Source organism: Uloborus diversus, chromosome 4, assembly GCF_026930045.1.
Source record: "Uloborus diversus isolate 005 chromosome 4, Udiv.v.3.1, whole genome shotgun sequence".
NCBI classification, from domain to species: Eukaryota; Metazoa; Arthropoda; class Arachnida; order Araneae; family Uloboridae; genus Uloborus; species Uloborus diversus.
In genome coordinates, this window is record NC_072734.1 from 179,506,798 (window position 1) to 179,528,637 (window position 21,840).

Consider the following 21,840-nt stretch of genomic DNA (forward strand, 5'->3'; position numbering starts at 1 on the left):
GTAGCAGACGAATTCAGCAGAATGGATATTTTTTGTCATTGTTCGTTAGACACCGATAAAATGACTTTGAAAAATATACAAACATTATAATCTTTCCTTTTCATCTTAGATCTTCTTTTATTTTTCTTTAGTGACACCTTTAAGAAGTTTCGGAAACTCCTTCTGGCACGTGATACGGTCCGGAAGAAGGCTGATATTGATATCATCGCATGCAGCTGATGTAAAATGATGGTGCGGTTCCGCATCGCGGTTCAAATGAAAATACAAGCTGTTAAAATGAGATCTTTTTCTTTCAGAAATTCATAAAATAAGATTTTGTAACTTATATCGCAAGAGATTACAATTATATTTATTTTTAATATTCTTAACTTTCATTTTAAAACAATGGTCTTCGAATCGCTTGTGGCGAGTCTTTTAAACAAATTTTTAGGTGATTATGTGCAGAATTTTGATAGCTCTCAGTTGAAATTAGGAATATGGGGAGGTAAGATCACATCCTTGATTTTGATTCACGAATTGTATTTTCATACTATTTTACTTTTTGATTTGTGTAGTTGTATTCGGCATTTTGACATCTGTTTGCAGTTTGGAAGCTGTATTATGCATGGTATGGTAGTTTAACCCGAGATCTCGGCTTACAGATAAGTCATTTGTTCGAAATCCGGCTAAGCATCTGTTTGAACTAAATATTGTGTTAACAGACACATTACTGGCGTATATTTCAATGCCGATTGATCGTCGGCGCTCCGAATTTTCGGTTTTGACGGAATGAAAACGTTTAATGTCTGCTAAGAATAGTCGTTAAAAATGTGTGAATGCATTGCACTGAAAAAGCAATCCTCTACTACAGAAGAGACTAAAATTTCTGTGTGGCATGTTCCCAAACTTTTCCAAGTCTTGGCAATTAAGATTTTCTCAGGGCACCCTAATTATTTCTCTACCTATTATCCCTATATTTATCTCTATTATATATCTTATTTATCTATTCTTATACAATGTATTTTTTTATTTGTATGTCAATCGAATGGTATACATGAACAGAGATTGTTAAACATGTTTTTGGATACATTTATGTCATTTTACAGAAAAGGCCAGAAATTATGTAGAAACAGGATCACCACTTATTTTGTGTTTGAAATAAAGACGTTTAACAGTTCTTTCTGCAAAGGAATGACATTTTGTGTGTGTGTGTGTGTGTGTGTTTTTTTTTTTTTTTTTTTTTTTTTTGAGTAAAATATATGAAATCTGGGTCAGACTTTGATAAGGAAGAATCATTACTTTCAGTTTAATTAACAAATATTTGATATCAGTGATATCAAATATTTGTTATAATCTGTGATGTCACAGAGATACTTCATGGCACACCTCATCTATCCTATTGGCAACTCAGAGTACTGTTTCACTTACTTTGGGAGCCTCTGCTGTATGGTATTCGACCTATCAAAAGCATTATTAAAAGAAAATAAAAATTGTATTCATACAAATTAATAACCCAACGTGTAAAAACTTTTGTTGTAAAAAAAGGTAATAAAAATATTTTAGCTATTTACTTGCAAAAAGGGAGATATTACTGTTCTATGAAGTCAAAAAAGGTCAAACTTTTTGGATTTGATGATCTTAATTAACCTTAAAAAATATTTATAGAAGTGAGGAAAGGGGGGAATACTCTTATCTCAATGCAAGATTGAAACTGTCGACTCTGAAGTATTTTTAGATAGAGGAAGTTGCAAAACAATTATTATGAGTGTTTCATTCAATGTCTCTAGATTTTAGATTTCTGTAGTGGACAGATATTTTAATAAGCATAAATCTGCATGAATAGCAAAAGAAGGTTTTTTTTTTTTCATCTGATTTTAGTAGAATTGATATTACATTCTTTTGAAGGAGAGGTTTAGTTGTCATTTATATTTTAAAATTATTTTGAATTTATTTCCATGCAGAGACGAATTTGGAACCTTAAAAGACCATAAACTCTCATCTGTACTCTATTGTTATAAACAAAATATGAAAAATATTTTTTTAATCCTAAAGACTATTTCTATAAGCTTGGATCGCACGACAAGGGAAGTTTTCGATAAAGGTGCATTTTGGCGACTTTTTCAAAGTTCGCCTATTTTTTTGGCGCCAAAGTCTATGCGCTATTTTCCCCGCTCTGCCAATAAGAAAAAAGGGGGAGAAACTTATGTTTTTTTTACCAACCTACTGAAAAATGAATGAAATGGAGTTTTTGCAACAGAAATACTAGAAATTGGAAAATCAAAAGGTTCAAAAACAATTAAATCTTGAGGAATAAATACTAAAAAACTCAACTGTTAAAAAACACTAAACATGAACTAATCTAAACAAATAAACCCTCAAAATTACATTGAAATGTAACAAAAAGTAGACAAAAAAATTCTTCAAAAATAAAGGTAAAAAGCATTAAAACAAATAACCTATCAAAAAAGAAATTGATTTGAATAATTTAATGCACAAAAATACTAATTATAAACAAATCTAAATAAATGAACCCTAAACAATACAATAAAATGCTATAAAAACTATATAGATATATTTTTAGTAAAAGGGTAAAAGAGCATTAAAACAAACTTAATACAGAAAAAACAGAAATTGATTTGAATATTTTACTCCTCCAAAACACTAATTGTAAAGTAATCAAAATAAATAAACCCCAAAAATTACAGTAAAATACTACTATAACCAGACAAAAGAGTAATAACAACATTAAAACAAACGCATCAAATCAAAAATTAATTTGGGAAATATCCTAAAAAACACTATTCTTTAACTAATCTAAATAAATTAACCCTTAAAAATTCAATTAAAAAATAAATTCTACAAAACATGAGAAATTCATTCATTTTCCATGGAAGTAGGATAGAAAAAAATATTTTCCCTCTTTCTTTTCATTCGCAGAGCAAAAAATATATCGTCTAGATTTGAGGGCCAAAAAATTTGGCAACATTTGAAAAAGCACCTTTATCGAATATTCCCCCACCACAAAGTAAGTAATAAACTAAGTATGATTTCTTGATTGTAGTAATACCCAAAAATTGAAGTTGATCTTAATATATAGGTATATTTATGTTAATTCTAAAGCAGTTAATAAAATTAAAAATTTGAGAGAAGAACTAGGTAGTATACAGCTCTGTACAAATAGCTTTTATTATACCGCCTTATCTCAAACTTTTATTTTTATTGGCTGCTTTAGAATTTCCATAAACATACCGATATATTAAGATCAACTTCAACTTTGGGGGTGTTGCAATCAAGAAATCATATACTTAGTTTATTTCTTACTTTTTAGTGCAATCCGAGCTTATATAAATAGTCTTTAGAATTAAAAAAAAAATTTTGTATTTTATTTTAAAGCATTTTGGTTTTAAAATTTATATGAGGTGAAAATTTTTGAAAGTTAAAACATATTTTCTTGTTATCTATCTTTATTGGGGGGGGGGGGGCAATAGCATAAGTTGCACATAAAGAAAGAATAACTTTTTTTTTTCTCATTAATCTTTTTTCAGTATTGCTGGTTTGCATGTTAAAAGAAAGTTTTAAAATGCCCACTTGTACTTGTACATGAAGGCTAAGTTCGGCATTGAAACTGATTTGTTAAATTTATTGACAATTCATTTTTTTATTGATTATGGAAACAGTTAAAAAACAAAAGTATTTTACATTTGTAATTACTTCTCTACCATGAGCGGGTAAATGGCAGTATCTGCAGAAGTAAAGTTTTGAGATATTTGAAGAAACGCGTTTTGGATTCGGTGCTAACGATTAGGAAATGTTGAAAATAGACGTTTTTTTTTTGCACCTTTTTTAAAGCAGAAGCTAAATAAGCAAGCTTCTACAGTAAAGCTAGCATACAATAAATGACATAAATGCTGCCAAATGAAAAATTTGAAGTTACTGCCCTTTACCTTATTTTTCATTGTTTCTGGCAACCAAGCTTGCATAATATAGACGAACGCGGCGAACGGAGTTCACAGAAAATTTTTGGCTCTGCAGATTTTTTTTTTCAAATTGCTAACGTTTTTTAAAGAAAATCCCAGTTTATTTCTGTTAAAGCTTTTCTCTAAAAGCCTTTTAAGGCACATGCGTAAAAAAATTAATGGTTTTGGCAGTTTTCTTCTGTTGGTGAAAAATAAGCAAACTATATGTTATTGTAAAAAAATAAATGATTTAAAGCACTTTTTTTTGTCTCTTTCGTATCTGAATATAAATTTAATTTTTTATTCAAGGATGAGTTAGGCAAAATAATTATTTGCAGAAAATTTTACAGTTAGGATTTGTGTTTGTAGAAAGCTTTTCATTTTATCTAAGTTTGCTGGTAACAGTTCAAAACCTTAAGTGAAAGGCAAGATTATGACTAATATTGTAAAATAGTCTTTAAAAAGAGAAAATAATTTGTAAAAGCCATTATTTTAAAGGCCTTGTTTTACTATCCAGGCAGAAATTATGTTCTGAGTGGGGTTTTTGACCATAACGTCACTACATATTTATATGACATAAGTTATTAGGATTGGGAATATGATTAAAGCAAGAGTTCTGGAGAGGGGTTTTCCCCAAAACCTTTGGCTGAGCCATTAGTATGGACCTTTGGGAAAGTGGTAGGGCATGAATAAATGTATAAATATAGTATGAATTTGTACAAAAATTTATTTTTTAGTTAGTAAACTCATTTTTCCACACACAATAAAGAAAAGACAACTAGCAATAAGCTGATAGTTTCTGCTAAACTTGCCTTCATTGGTTTATTAAATCCCTATATGAATCTTTTAAAACTATTCATCTGAAGCATATCGGTATCCTGATTACAATATCCAGCTACTTTTACTACTTATCTCAGCTGAACTAAGAGGACATCTGCCTCTAGTTCAGTTATGACTGTTCCAGGTTGTTATTAAGGTAGCAACTGGTAGAAACAAGCATCTATGCAGGGGAGACAACTAGGGTAGGAAATTTGTACCACCACTTAGGGCATTAAGATTTTAGAGTCAGCAAATTTCCTGATGGCAAATTGTGAGGAGGCAATAAAAAAAATAAAACAATGTGTAATCAAACAGTAAGTTAAATAGTTATGGCAAAAAAAGTGCCATGTTGCGGACTCTACATTTGGACAAAATACTGTGAAATGACCCATATCTCTACATAGTATAAAATGAAGTCTCCAAAAAGCATCTGTGTGTTTGAACTCGCGAAACTCGAGAACTACCGGGCCGATTTCGCTGAAATTTTCACAGTTTGTTCCTTTAAGTCCTGAGAAGGTTTGCAGGCCAGTTCGAAAAGAATTCGATGAATAGTTCTTTTTTTATTCCAATTAAGGCCCAATTTTCACTTAAATTCACGGATATGGGGGTGAAAAATTGCTTGCACATATTAATATTGCATATCGTTAGAAATGGTAGAATTTCTCGCTTTCTACGCAATTTGTTCCAATGCTCTAACTTTATTACAGCTGCAGTTATTGGCGTTTTTAACTCGAATTTTTTTTAGGCTTAACTGAAATTTAGGCACTACTTTCTTCAATAAATTTCTCAATGAAAAATGAAGGAATTGTCCCACCGTTTTCATTTTTAAACCATTGGAAAGAGCGACATTCTTTACTCCAGATCCATCTCGACCTATGGTCGAAAAACTTAGTTTCTATCTCCAAAGGAAAAAAAGTTACAAGCCTTTTTCATCAAATTCAAAAAATCGCATTTCCATTCAAATTGTTGACCATTTTCTTTTGCATTTTAATTCCTTAATCTTATTTTATTTTGTGTTTCCATGGTTACGCTTTTTAAATCCATCTTTCTCGATTTAATTTCTTAAAGTATTTTAATATCTGTCGTCATTGTTTGGAAGGGAAATTTTGTATGATGTTTTTTTAAAATTTATTTAAGCCTGATTGTATTTTCAAGGTGGACCGGGCAAAGCTGGGCAACGCAGCTAGTATGTAATATATATATATATATATATAGTATGCCCATAATATATTATTTGGATGAGGGGGGCGGCATTTGTCAGCATCACCTGGGGCGACAAAACTACTAGAGCCGCCCGTCTGTGTGTCTGGTCTGTAGGTGTGCTTGTAGTTCTGCCTTAGCTTCTGCTTGATAGGACAGAACTTATTTATTTGAATGCAAGTATACTAACTGCTTCTACAGCAAACTATTGCAAATGTCTTAAATCCTAATGAAATATTTTTTTCCATATTTCAAGATTAATCTTGAATTTGCACTAAACTTATAGTAAAATACAGCGTTCTGTGCAAAAATTTAGCAATTTTTAAACATTTTTTAAAATTTATTTTTAGGTGATGTAACATTGAAAAATTTAGATGTTAAAGAGAGTGCCCTGGATGATTTAGATTTGCCAATCAAAGTTATTTCAGGCCATCTAGGTTTGTATTTTGTAATTTTTAGTGGCCAAGTTCTTTTAAATGAAGTTGCATTCAGGATTTATTTTTTAGATAGTAACCTATCACATTTTGCCATACCTATGTATTAATTACATTTAATATATGTATTGCTAGCAATATACTGTGAAACCTATCTTCGACGATACTGTTGGGACCTAAAAAAATATTGTTGTAGATAAGTTATTGTTATAGACAGTTTGATTATTTATGCTGACATTTTGCTGCGACCAAGGAAAATATCGTTATAGATAGGTTTATTCTTATAGTTAGCACTGTTATACAAAGGTTTCACTTTAGTAAGCACTAGTTTTGACTGGTTATGATATAATAATCTCAGGGGTCAATCCAGGTTTCATAATTTGTATGCTTTTAAAAAACTTTGAAATCTGCTTGAAATAAAAAGTTTCATTTTCAAGAGCATGAAAATCTTGAAAAAAGTTAAAAAGTATCTTTAGTCCTGTTGATTTATTTTTTAAAAAGGTTGAGTTAAAAAGCTTGTCAAATTTTTGAACATATACCCGTTTTCTAATGTAATATTTGCTAGAGTTAAGCCTTTATTAAATGCAAAGAATTTGTAACCATGACAACCAAAATTAGTCTGTCTAAATAAATATTACAAACAACAAGCTAGACTTATTTTCATTGTCTTGGTTGTCTGAAAAATCAAAGGAACATCAAAGACCTCAAGTGAGGACAAATAGCAATTTATCATTGCTCCATAAAAGTTTTATATCAAATCTATTACTGGACTTGGAAGTTCAAAAGACATCAGTTTTATACCCAAATTTTACCCTGACAAACCTTACTCTACTTTAAGTTTTTTTCTTTCTTTCTTTTTTAGCTTTTGACTTTAGAAGTACTATCCGCTGGCTGTAATTTGGAGGTCTCATTGATATTTTATATTGATTAACTTGGTGTTTGATAGCTACTTATTGATTGTGTAATCAAGTCCTTATATTTATGAAACATTTCTACTGGTTGAGTTTTTTTTAAAATTAGAATTCTCTTTTTTTTTACGGCCCTAGTTTTACGTTTTGCTGCTTGGAACATTTTTTATTGCTGGTCCGACAGAAAATGTAAAATCGGGGTTCCACTGTATTGATTTTGTGTTTTTCTAACATAAGTTGACCTGTAATATGATACAACTATCAACTTTGTTGTCTACCAAACAGGGTTGGCAAAAACCCGGGTTTTTTTAAAAAAGCCCATGGACCCAGGGTTTTTTGGGTTTTTTTAAATAAAACCCAAAAAAACCCAACTAAAGCTGGTTTTTTTTTAAAAAGAAATGTGGGTTTTTTTGTCTTTTTTTAGGGAAAATGTAGGGTGCTTGTAGCATATTGTAGCGTAAGTATATGAACAAAGCACAAGAATTGTCTTGGGGTAAAAAAAGCTGGAAAACTAGTTAAAATTCAGCGTTTTCTGAAGAAGAATATGAAAGACGACGAAACCCAAGAATGGTGAAGTTTCAGATTTTTTAGTTTCCATGATTACCAACAGTTAAGGCAAAATTACTTCTTGAGTGATAAAATCTATTGTTCGTTTTTAATTACTACTTTTTTTTTTTTTGCATTTTACTTTATTGTATTTCATTTTTTTTATGCAAAACTACTGTAGAACCCCAAGTAGTTTAAATCCCTATATACTGAATTCCAGCTTAATCAAGACATTTCTTTGAATTTTATGTTGCCTGTTTTTTCTATTTCTGTGTACAGATTAAGAAATATTAAACTTTTTCGTAAGATAATGAAAATACTGTACATCCTATTCTGTTTTCTGTCCGACCATTTGTAAAACCTGTTAATTTCTAAAAAAAATATAACTTGTTAATTCGAAATTTGTGACGTGTCAGGTTGCAGAAAATAATTCACATGAAAGCCTTTTAGCTGGAGTAGTTTCCTCTGTACAATCTACAAATATTGAGAAAACCAGACGTGACAGGACTTAGTCAAGATAATTTGAGTTATTTATTGACCATTTAAAGATAAAAGTTAAATATATATTTTTTAAATCTTTGAAGTATTTTTAATGCCGTTAAGAGTTAAGAAATACTATTAAAGTTCAAAATTCATTTTTTATGTCCATTGTCTGTGGTGAAGAACAAATAAAATAGAAGTTTTAATTGTAAAAGTATTTAAATTAATTACTTTTTTTAAAAACTTCTCAAAAAATTTAAAAAAACCCAAAAGTGGGCTAAATAATGGGTTTTTTTAAATGGGTTTTTTCAAAAAAAACCCATTGGGTCGAACCCAATTGGGTTCAATCCGGCCAACCCTGCTACCAAATGAATAATAGGGTCTATTATTTTACAGCTTAGCTCTGCTGTCCCTTTTTTTTTCATTTTCGTCATTCTCCACTTTTTATATTTTGCTTTTTCGTTCATTTCACATCAGTTTTGATTTGAATCTATTCGAATAAAACTTGATTTCAAAGAAGTCTTCTGACTGACTTACAAAGACTTTCTGCTCGAATGGGTACAACTTTCTGGTATAAAAGCGGAAAAGTGATTTACGGTATGTGTAGTATTGAATTCAATTTTATTTTGTTAATTTACATATAAATTTTAGAAAATTGAAGCTTTTTGAAATGATGTCCTTTTATGTTTACTCTTTCCTCTTACAGGGAAGCTTGTTCTTAAAATCCCTTACAAGAACATCTACACATCACCAACGATTGCTATCATCGAAGGATTGTTTGTTGTCGTAATTCCAAATCAAGGTAATTGAATCCATTTATGTTATTGTATCTCATAATATGTTTTAAGTTCTATAATTCCAGTAAATGTGCCATTATTCAAAATGTTCTTTGGTTGTGAAAGAAATGGAGTGTTCATATTTAATAAAGAATCTTTTCAAATTTTAGGCATAAAGTATGATGCAGAAAAAGAAGCTAAAGCTGCCCAAGAAGCCAAACAAGCAGAACTTTTACGAATTGAAGAAGCAAAAGCAAAAGCTTCTGATAAAGGCGAGTATATACAAAACACTCTTTATAATAATGATTATTTTTAGTGTTACAGTTGTCCCTCGCTAATTCGCGCTTCGACTTTTGCAGCTTCACTACATCAGGTTTTTTTTTTCTTCCCCCCCCCCCTCCAAATATAGTAATTAGCCTTCTTTATGCGCTTGTGTAAAGTTTTTCCTGCAAAATATTAACAAAGTATGTCTTTTAAGAAAGGTAACCTCTTCTGAGGGGCTGTAGTTGTACTGGTTGAGGGTGTGAATGTATAAAATCACCGAAGAAAGTGTAGAAAATCACTATCTCATTTTAACCGTTAAGCACTAACTGGAAAGTATAAATCACTGTATTATTACTAAGGGATAAATACATGTGTAAATGGTGTTAAACAATGTACTATCTTTTTAAATTGTATTCATAGTACCTTTAATGAGGATAAATGTAGAGGAAGAACGGGGGGTACATACGGTTGCTAACTGGCAATTAATTCATCATCAAACAAGTTGAGATATTTTCATAGATTAGTAGCAGTGTGTAAGAACTGCATGAGTGTGTGTTTAGTTTATTTCCTAATAATTAACAGTGTGATATCTATTACGTCTAATATATCTCATTTTCTCATATTTTGTGCAATGTATTTAGTAATACAAATGTAATGGTAGCTAAGGGTGCTGTTTCATGTCTAGGAGGCTCTAACTATGTTGAAAATCTACAATTGTCGTAAGTAAGTTTTATGCCCTCTAATGAAGAAAATATTTGGTTTATAAATACAAAATCCTACTTCGTGGAAATTCAGTTATCGGGGTAAAGTCTGGAATGAATTAACCACGATAAACGAGGGTTGACTGCATGTATATTGATATTATTATTATTTTGGCTGTATTGCAAATTCAAAAAAAAAAAAAAAAAAAACTTAATAAAATTTAAATTAAACCACATGAGTAATAAATATTGTATTTTTTTCTTGAGTATGAACCAACTCCAGCACTAGTAATAAGCAAAAAAAATCTAGAACAATATATAAGTTGAGCTCTATTTTTCAGTGAAATAATTAAAGTTTTGCCTTGTTGTTTGGAATTGTATGTTTTTGAAAACAGGAATATAAAGTGCAATAAACATGCTTACAATCAAAAATTTGCAGTTTTCATATTTTATTGGTCTCATATAAAAAACTCTCTATTGTTTGGGATTTTAGGTTTCACATTTGTTTTCACTACATTTATTGAACATTTTGTTTTAATATGATATAAAAGGAAAGTAAAAAGTTGGGAAAAGGGGGGGGGGAGGGGGATCAGCAGAATCAAGCACTGTTATCAAAAGTCGAATACAGACCTGCCAACTATCCTGTTTTTCACAGGAGGCTTCCGCTTTTTGCCTTTTTCTCTCAGTTTTATGTTTAAGTATCATTTTCTCCTGTTTTTCTTTGGATTTTTACTTTATTATTAGTTTTTCATTATTTATCGAGAGTTTCTTTTCTAAAGTCAAAATCGTTCTTCTAAGACTTAGTAGATGGCACTGTTATAGCTTCTTGACCCTTCCAAGACCCAAGGGCACCATATATCTGTCTGGCAATGCATATGCAAGTGGAAAAGAATCTTATGCGATTTTAGCGAATTTTGTGTATCTGGGTAGCAATCTTTTAGCATCCGTTTCTGGTTTTTCCTTTTTCTGATAATTTCTCCAATTATGCATCACACAAAGCCTATTGAATTAAAATACAATGCAGGGTTCCTAACTGGTAGAACTTCGCGGCTTCGCAAGGAAGTTCGTTTGCTCCGCATTTCCCGGCCGAAAGTTTTCAAGCTTAAATTTTGCTATTTTATCAAAATAAACATGTAAATATGGGAAATTAAAGATGCTTGTACTTAAAAATTAAAATAATGTTTAAAGCTGTTTTATTTGTTTAAAAATAATTATTTTATACTTGTGTTTGGAATGATTTATTAAAGTTATGAAATAATTTTAGCTGTGTTGTTTTAGTTATTTTTATTAATTTTTGTCAAAATATTGAAAACTACGCAATATTTTAAATTGCTCCTCAAAATCACCACAGATGCTCCACAAATTGTTTCTCCATAGTTGGCACCCTGTATAATGGTATTTTTTTTTCATCCCCTGTTTTGGGTTTGTCCCCCCCCCCCCAAAAAAAAAAAAAAGAAAAAAAAGTTTGATATTGAAGCTAAACATTCTATTACAGATGTAATGCTGTTGAAAATTCAATGGTAACTTTTTTTATTATTCTTTATTTTCCCGTGGATTTGACTTAAACTTGTATTACATTAACGAAACAGATACTTAGTACACCTTGTAATCCTTATCTCGATTAATCTATGAATTTCTTCTCTTTCCCTCTTAGTCACCCATTTGAGGAGTAGATTTGTAATATTTAAATAATACTGTGATGTATTATGTTAAAAATGAGTGAAACTTTTGTATGAAGTAGAAAATATTTTACCCTCGTTTTTTTTATTAATGGTTTTAAATCTTGTGCTGTATTTCCAAGTTGCACATGATGTGAAAATTGTTGACTACTCTTATTAGACTTGTTCATTCATTATTTAAAGATTTTTTATTACATTTTATTGCATTCTCTATTAAGTTATGGACAGCTTGTGTTGAGAAAAACTTTTATTTTTCTTTCACTTTTTCATCAACAGTAATATTTTTTTCTTCTAATATTTGTGTTACTTATATTTTTGTTTCTTTTATTTTGTCTTTTCAGGTGGTGGTAAAGAAGAAAAAAAAGATACATTTACAGAAAAGCTAATAACTCAGATAATCAAAAATTTGCAAGTTAAAATTAAAGACATTCACCTTCGCTATGAAGATAATTTTTCAGATCCTAAACTTCCATTCAGCTTAGGGTTTACTTTGCATAATCTTTCCTTTGAAACAACCGATGAAAAGTGGACACCTGCTGTGATACAAGAAAGTGTAAATATTATCCATAAGGTAAAGAAAACTTAATGCTCACTTATTTTTTGTTCAATTCTTTTTTGTTTTAAACATAATTTTTTTCTTTTCGTTCAAGATCTTTTTGACTTTTGCTACTTGATTGTAACATAATAATTGTTTTACCTTTTAATATTTTTTTTTTTGAATATGAGCTGTTTTTTTTCTTCTGTTTTTACTTCCTTTTACATAGCAAAGGAAGTATTGTATTCGTGAAAAAATGTTTCATTCAAATATCAGCCTAAATTTCCATTTTGCTCACCGCCGAATGGAATATGTCATTTTTTTGGCCCGACCGCACATGCACATGTACCTAAGAATGTATGGACGTCTGAAACATCCATTTTGATGATCCCCGAGTTAATAACCATGAGTTTTCTCATGTCGTCTATGTATGTATGTATGTACAGATTTCGCATAACTCAAAAACGTTGTATGGTAGAAAGTTGAAATTTGGAACCTATACGCCTAGTGGGGTCTAGTTGTGCATCTCTCCTTTTCGTTGCCTTCAGATGTTCCAAAAGGGGTCTTTTATACATTTTCGGGGAAAATCAGTGTTAATTTCAAAGACTCAAGTGATGTTATAATTTGGCCAACACTTGGGTTATATTGCCCAGCCTTTGGTTGCCAAATTTTATCACCATGCTGGTGAAATATTTGGTGAAAAAAATTAGTTTCCTAATCTGATTTCGATTTGGGGATATTAAGAGAGTCAACCATTGAATCACGTCGAAATTGCCGACATTTTGAAAATTAATCTCTATAAAACGCGTTTTTGCTTCGGTTGGCGACAAACTAGAGGTAAAAGAGTGTTCATCGAAGTTTCACTTTGAAAATATTTTATTTGTATTTGTTGAAAAACATATTGAACAATTCATCCTTCATAAAAGGTGTGACATGCTAATTATGGGCACATGCATGAATGTCTGCTACTGGGGAACTTGAAACATACGAAATTCCTTTTGATCAAGAGTAGAATATTTATTTTTCAGTTTATTTCATTAATATTTCAGTTTTTGTTCTAAATGATTAGCTACAATTTAACTTTAAAACAAGTTATTATTTACCATGATAGAGTAAAAATCCAGAAAGCTTCAGTATCTGTTAATTGTTTGTAATCAGTTGTGTAATCATTTACTTTTACAATACTTTTTGGCTGATTGAATATCATTCAATAAAATGAGTTTTCATGAAAAATAAACTTATTTATTGATTTATTTTTAGTGCATAAAATTTGTTTTGGTCTTCACTCGCATGAAGGGCCTAATGTCTGGGAAAATCCTTTCTCCAGACTGCCAAAAGTTCGGCTAATTCTGAATGCAGGGCTGTCCACTGTATTCTTTGTTAAATACAGGCTGATTTTAAACAAAAGGTTTCTAATCACCTTTTTGCATGCAACATTTTTTTTTTTTCTTTTTTGTACATTCTATTGAACAAGAAAAATGATTGAAATGCTCCGTGCAACTGAAATATGAGAAGTTTTGGAATTTGTGTCTCATTTTCATATTGTTCCTATCTTATTTGAATTTTGCATTTCTATTTTATCTGTTTGTTTACTTAATTTTGAGTTTTCTTTACCAGATGTACTAACGTATTTTTTCTCAAATATTTAGCTTGTCGTCCTTGACAGTCTGGCAGTTTACTGGAACAGCAGATCACCATTATTTCATAAAATGTCTATTGAAGACAGGCAGGTATAATGCTTTCTTTCACTTTCTTTTCTGAAATTCATCTTTGTCTGTTCCTTTTCTTTTTATGCAAAACATTCAAATACTTATTGTTATTTGGCGAAAATTTTACAGCTCAGTTGCTTAGTTGGTATAGTTATGGTCTTATTACATGGTGCAACTTTCAAGAAGGAAGTAGTATCAGCAACTTTCTGCAACTTTCTCCACCCACTGACAGGTTTACTACAAGTATTGGTGGATGTCACTGAGTATACATAGCTGAGGTCACTGAGGGCATGCAGCTTGGAGAATTTTCATTGGATAAAACCTACAACTTGGTGCAACTGTTGCATACAATTGTCGGCGACGCAAAGCAATTCTCGTAGAAACATATGGAGTTGCAGGAAAAAATTGCAGATGTTTGCATTACGTAATATGACCATTAATTTGGAACTAAAATATGCTAATAGTGACTGGTGCTCATTAAAGCTACTATCGTTACAAAGTCCTCCAAGTTTCCATTACAAATCAATAGAAATTTACTGTTTAGGTTTTGCAGAATTTTTTATGTATGTCTTTTTTTAAAGAGGAACTCACAGCCAGTTGTCAGTTAATATTGCTTTTATTTATTTTTTAGAAAGCAATGGAGAAAAGCATAGCCACGTCAACCTTTACTCCTAATGACGTAATGTATAGTAAGTATCAAGGTTTAAAAGTAATGTTTTTCAAAAATGTCAAAGTAGCTTTTTTTTTTAAAATTCTTGTTCTCTTTTTAAAATGTTTTACATGTATTTTATGAATGCTAAGATGCACTGTAGTCGAGAGAAGTCAAGAATGATAATGGATAATTTTCAAAATTATTTGCGCAAAAGCCACACAGTTTCAAAAATAAATTGATAAGCTGAGGGTGAATACCAGCTCCACAGAAATAAGAAGCAATTTTCAAGTTCAAAAGTCAATGCTGCATTAAGAAGAACAATTGGTTCAAGTTTTGTAGCTGTAATAAAACTCAAAAAAATTATATTCTTCAAAAAAATATTTGTGGTAATGAAAAATTTATTTTAAGCAACATTTTAGAATGTATAATTACAAAGATAGTATCTGTTATTTTTCTAAGTTACCTGTTCCTACATTTATTGTAAGGAAATTGTCATATTTAATTGGAGTCGAGCCAGAATGAAGAAAACAGCAAATAAATCCTTAAAAACAAAAACCTTGGAAATTTTTTGAAAAATTTCAAAAATGGATCTACTTCTACCAGGAAGCCAGTAAAAGTTTTTATAGAACTTTCATATTTCAGATGGTTTTCAATTTCTCCTCTACTCTTGCGATTCAAATTGCAGTGCATTGTAAGGTTCTTTTACAAGATTTCGAGATTTGTGGATCTAAATTTTAAGCAATGAGAATTTTTATTAAAGTACTAGCTGTGTTGCACGGCTTTGCACGATCTACCTCAAAAGTAAAAGTTGTGTCAAAAAAATGGCAACAGATCTTTCTTCTCAATGATTTTCTTCGCACTACAAATTTCATTGAGAACATAGCTACGGATAGTTGAGACGAAGCACTGAATAATAATTTGAATGGAGGAAAACCTTCGCAAAATAGGGATTTTATTTCGAAATCTAAGTGTCGTAATGAACAGTTTTTAATTGGTATCTCTGCTAATTATTATCGGAGGATTATGTTAAACAGCCAAACATAAAGACGGAAAAATTACAAATTTCATCAATACCTGGTTCGGTAATCAGTTTACTGGCGTTCGGGAGAAATAACTCAGAGATAGATACATAGATAGGTACGTACACTCAGTTTTTAATTATGTAAGATTTGGTACTTTTGTTATATAAGTTGTTTTTGTTTAAAAATAGTTAAGTAAAGCTACTAATTTGTTATTGAACTGAAGATTTTTTCCAACAAATTAAATTTTATCTTTGGCATTCACTTCAAGAAATATTGCTGAAATGCAACTAATGGGACATTCACAAAATGTGTTCTCCAAAATTTCTGAATGTTTAACCTAATTTAAACTTGAAATTTGATAATGATGAATTGCATTTCTGTCCTTAACTTCCTGTTGTCTGATTATTTCTATTGATAATTGTTATATTTATAGAAAACATAAAATGAAGGATTGACAGTTAATAGCATTATTTGGAATTCCATTTTTTTTTAAATACAGCAAATTGTGGGAGAAAATTATTTAAAAAAAAAAAAAAAAATCAAACATCATATTGAAGTTTCAAGAACCCTCTTTTTCCATGTGATGTAATTCGGATGCTTTATGGATAAACTGTTACTTGGTAAATTTTTATTTGTTAAGGATATGACGTAATTCATACATGCTTCGTTATTTTATAATTTCTCTCTAGTGCTTGGCCCTATAAATTCCAAAGCTCAACTTCAATTAAATTCCAAACCTGAATTAGATGGAACTGGATTCAAAACGCCTAAAGTTTGGTTAAATGTTGTGATGGAAGAGATTGCTGTTGGGCTTTCAAAGCTACAAGTAAGTTTTTTTTATTTCATCTTGACTTTCTGCTATATTTGAAGGTAACAGTAAAACTGTTGATTTCATGACAATTTTTGAATAGGGACAAATGTATAAATTTTAAGGGAAAATAGTTTGAACCTTCCAAAAAATCCATGTGTGTGAAGACATTTTTATGACCACTATTTCTCAAAATTTAGAGTTGAGAAGAAAGCACAATTTGGTTTACAGATGAGCTCCAATACGAACTGATGTAGTTTTTGGTTCCAAATTCTAAAAGGGATGATGCAATCCACCTTTTTTTTAACTAACTGTAGTTAGTTTACATAAAATTATGAAAAATAGTAAAAACCTTCTGTTTTCCCCATTTTCTGTACTTTTGTCTATTTTTTCCATGTCACTTTATATACAGTGAAGCACCGTTTATACGTTTTTGAAGGGACTGCATGAAAAAACGTACAAACGAAAAATTGTGTAGTAGGTATAGGTTAATGTACATTGCAGGGACCAATTTTAAAAACGTATAAAAGAGAAACGTATAAACGGCACTTCACTGTATTTTTAAAATTCCTTGCAATTTTTTTTAAAAATAAGCTGTGTTTTGAATTTTAATTTTTCATTTTTACAGATAGCATGTTATTTGATAGCTCATTTATGGAAAGTAAATAGTCTTTTAAGGATTCCTCCTTGTGAAAAATTATTTACAGTTTAAGTAAAATACATCATATACAGTGAAATCCCATTACAACCAATACTAATACAATGAAATTTTAGTTTCAACAAAATGAACTTTTAATCCCAATTTAATTGCTGTTACTTTGCTTGGATTCTATTGCAATGAAATTCTAGTTACAACGAATGAAATTTGTGCTCCCTTGAAGTTTGTTGTAACCGGGATTTCACTGTTATCTTCATGAGGGTGGGACATAATGTTTCAGAGTTGATTTAAGAGGTCATTTCCCTCCGAGAAGCTCTTATCTAAACAGAGCCTATACAACATTATCAAAAAGTTTTTAAATTGCCTGTTTTTTCTGTTCAAGATTTATCTTTTCTTGTGTCCACTGTGTGGGGTAGTAATTAGGCATTGTTCTCTTCCGACTTTGGTCGCTGGTTCAAACCTGGGGTGCAGTGTTCAATCAATGGACTTTCAAGGTGCAAGAAATCCTCACCAAACATGTCATGTGCTTATGTAGGGTCTGTCGGGGTAATTTGGGTATAAAAATGACCTACTTTGAACTTTCCAGTCCTGTAATAAATTTATATATACATATTTTTTCTTTTTCTTGTTTCACCTTAGCATTATGACTATCCAGAATAGTTTTCTACGTACTACATGTTAATAGACCCATTTGCATATAAATGGCAAACATAAATTTCACTATACCCAAATTGCCCCACGGATGGGGGAATTTGGGTATAGTAATGGTTAAAAAGCAAAGCATGGTTTTAATAACAATCTTTCTCAATGTTTTCAAACTTTGGTTGAACATAAATGTAACATAAATAATAGGATAGTATGAAAACTAATTTTTTTAAGTATTAAGATGGATTTTAGACTGAAAATAACAGAATATGACAAGCCGTTAATGGACGAGAAGTAGTTATTTGTTGCAGAGCATTTAAGCAAATTTAAACAACCTTCCAATTCATTTTTAGCATATATTACCTTGGGTAGTGAGGATGTACATACATGCCTGTGTTTGTTGTCCAATAAAATTTTTGTGCTTCTGATTAGTGAAATGTAATGTATACCTAAATTACCCCAAGTCTTAAAATCAATAATTACATGAAAACTAATTTTGTTAAATGTTTCAATTCAATGCCAAACTGAAGTAAACATATGTAATGTCTACATACCTTAACTTGGAAAACATAGGTTCACATATTAATTAGCAGAACTACTTGGAAGTAGTTCATTTGCATTGCATTGACATATCCGAAAACTTGATTTTATTTTTTATCAATTTCAAAAAGGGTGCTGGCATCATTTTTTCAGCATATATTCATAGGTAAAAATGATGTTTATAACTGTGAATTTTTGTATGTGTATCAAATGAAAAGTTTTCATTTTGTTCAAAAAATATAACTTATACCCAAATTACCCCCAACAGACCCAGCATGTGAAAGATCTCTTGAGTGTCTGTTTGGCTCAGACACTCTTGGCAAAATTAAAATTCCTCATCCAGTTTTGCAATGTGAGTTCAGCAACTTGCATCTTGTGGGAAATTGGGTGTTGAAATTCTCAAAGTGCCAATAGCTGTAGTGCTTTTGTGGTGGCACATAATAAGATTGGATGCCAACTCATTAGGTCTACAAAAGGCAATGCTCCATACACAGCCCCAGGGGAAATTAAAGGGGAGAAAATGTGGGAAGTTACTTTTGAAATTGAAAATTTTATGTGTAATTTGAAGAAAAGTAAATGTGCGGGGTGAGTTCTTCAACTTTTTTATTTTTTGGAGAATTGAGGAGAAGGATAATGTTTTTGAAGAAGTCACCTTAAGTCAAGCTTCACAGCATCTCAGCTTAATTTAGTTGCACACATTGTTGATCTTTATGATAGACAAGTTAGTAGCCTTTAATATAGAATTTGAACAAAAATTAAGAGTTATAACATTTTGATCTTTTTACTTCCTTTTACAAGCAAGTATTGCATTCACACAAAAACATTTTGACCCGAAAATAGGCCTTAATTTTCATTTTGCTCACCCCGGAATAAATGTTGAGTTTTTTTCAACCTGATCACACATGAATATATGTCTAAGAATGTATAGACACCCGAAATATCCATTTTGACGATCCCCGAATTAATTAAAACGAGTTTTCTTGTGACGTCTGTATGTACGTATGTATGTGCGTATGTATCTCGCATAACTCAAGAACGGTATGTTCTAGAAAGTTGAAATTTGGTACGTAGACTCCTAGTGGGGTCTAGTTGTGCACTTCCCCTTTTGGTTGCTTTCAGATGTTCCTAAGGGGGTCTTTTACACCTTTTTGGGGGGAAGTCATTGTTAATATCAGTGCAAACTCAAGTGGTGTTATAATTTGGCAAACACGTGCCGACATATCGCCAAGCTTTTGATCGCCAAGTTTTTTTCGCCAACTCAACGACAAAAAAATCGGCGTTTTTTTTTTTTTTTAAATTTAGTTTCATTTTGGCCACTATTGGCGATATTTAGAGAGTTAACCATTGAATCACATTAAAATGTCCAATATTGGGGAAATTAATCTGTATAAAATGTTTTTTTTTTTTTGCTTCAATTCGCAACAAACTTGGGGCAAAAATATTTAAAGTGTTTCTTTGTCTACTCCAAGGCACTACTATTATCATTAAATTGGCGTAAAAGGAAGTCATGTGATGCACACATCAGCTCGTTTTTTTTTTTTTTTTTTGAGCAATCACGATTGCTTATTGCTTTCATTTGACTGTCTTTGGCGTTACGGTTCCTTTTTCAGCTTGGACCAGGGCTGCAGCACCACCGTCCACCGGCGGCGGCGCGGCTGGTCCTGAGCACTCTCCCCCGAAATCCACTTTTGCTGGGCGGGTGGCGTCCATGTCCCACACACACGAACGCCTACACACACACACACGAACGCCTACACAGACACAGGGCCCGATCAAGACAAACTGGTGCCCAGGTCCTGAGTAAAAATTGGTGCCCCCCCCCCCCCCATGAGAAAATCAGCACAATTTCAAAGTCAATGTTTTATACTAGAAACCTAATACCCTAGAAACCTACACATTACTACAAAAACCTGGGATTTGAATACCAAACACTTGATACTCAACATACTAATCATAGTTAAAATTGCCTCACCTTAAGGTGAAAATGAATTAAAAAACATTTTAAAACTGCAAAAATAGCAAAAAAAAAAAAAACTAATTCTGACATTAAGCTTTAAAAAGGCTTTGGCTTTAACAGAGGCAAATGTGTCGATCACATCATCGAAATCTAATTTTGGTGTCACAGAATTTTCAATGGTCAATAAGAAAAACGCCTGTAAATTATCCTGAGAAACGCAGCTTCTCAAACGATTTTTGATTCTTTTCAAAGCTGAAAAGGAACGTTCACTTTAACAGAAAAAAAAAAGGAAGAAAGGAAGTTAATTTAGGCTATTTTAGTGCCCCTAAATTTGTGGTGCCCAGGTCCGCGGACCCGCCGGACCGTGCGTTAATCAGGCCCTGCACAGACACACACACGCACGCCTACACACACACACACACACACATGAACTCCTACACGCACACGCACGTACACAACACTCACTCACACACTTGCATACATACACTTACGCACCCACGCACCCACACACATGCGCCTACACAAACACACACGCTCGTGATTGCGAAAAACATAATTTGAATTCAAGATGCCAAAAATTCAAATTATTTTTTTTTTGTCAGTAGTCACATATTCACAAATGAGGCAGTGATAAACAAATTAATGTAAGTGGACATTTTAAAGTTTTGACAGGGTTTGTACGCTCCTTCAAAACTCCTCCAATACTCCTTCATTCAGGAAATTTTTTGGAAGGGCCCCTCAAACTCCTTCATTTTAGTTCTAACTCCTTCAAAACTCCCCCTTTTTTTAGTTCAAGGCTACATAATTTTCCTCCATGACAGTAACATAAAATACTTCAATCGACAACTTAACATCGTCATGAGGGCAAAGGTATAAGGATGATTTTGATGTAGTAATTTCTTATATTTATATTTTTCATAAAGATGTTTATATAATTTAAATTCAAGTAGTCAAGTTTCATAACTATTGATTAATTCACAAATGCATTCAAGTTAATTCTTTATTAGTTGACACGACATTTATCGTAGCTTCATGCACTACTACAACTTATCTATATAACTGACAAATTTCAGAAATTCAATGAATGATCAAGATTCGCATTAGGTGCGGTTACAGTATATAAACTAGTTCACGTGTGCAGATCTAATTTACATAAATAATTCTAACACACTGGGCCCGGCTGAACAGAATGTTCAGAACACCAAGAACCCAATAACTTTCATATTAGAGCTTCAAGATGCTCAAAATCAAATTCAAATATTATTTTTAAACAATTTCAATTGTCTTTTTTTTTTTTTTCAAAGAATTACTTACCAAACTTCTCAGAAATATCTCAAAATACCTTCAAAAATAACTTTAAATTAAGAAATTTTTACATTTAATTTTTTTCAAATTTTATCAGAATTTATCAAACAATTCAAATTAACGAAATTGAAAAAAGTTCAAAATTTAGTTTAAACAACAATATTAGTAAACATTTTTTTTATAGCATAAACTTGTTAGTAAGAATATCAAATATTAGTAAACTTTTAACTTTATACAACAATTAAAAACAAATGTTCACAATAATTT

General features: G+C 31.3%; 1 protein-coding gene across 1 annotated transcript in view; it reads left to right on the plus strand.

The window, feature by feature from the left end:
- Positions 1–257: 257 nt before the first annotated feature.
- The window catches only part of LOC129221025 (intermembrane lipid transfer protein Vps13-like), a 185,690-nt gene continuing 164,107 nt past the window's right edge, over positions 258–21,840 (plus strand). The window contains exons 1-8 of the mRNA XM_054855460.1: positions 258–484; positions 6,305–6,391; positions 9,029–9,124; positions 9,269–9,370; positions 12,084–12,313; positions 13,927–14,007; positions 14,618–14,675; positions 16,350–16,486. Coding sequence (XP_054711435.1) covers positions 385–484; positions 6,305–6,391; positions 9,029–9,124; positions 9,269–9,370; positions 12,084–12,313; positions 13,927–14,007; positions 14,618–14,675; positions 16,350–16,486 — 891 coding nt within the window. The 5' untranslated portion in view covers positions 258–384. The remainder of the gene's footprint in view (positions 485–6,304; positions 6,392–9,028; positions 9,125–9,268; positions 9,371–12,083; positions 12,314–13,926; positions 14,008–14,617; positions 14,676–16,349; positions 16,487–21,840) is intronic.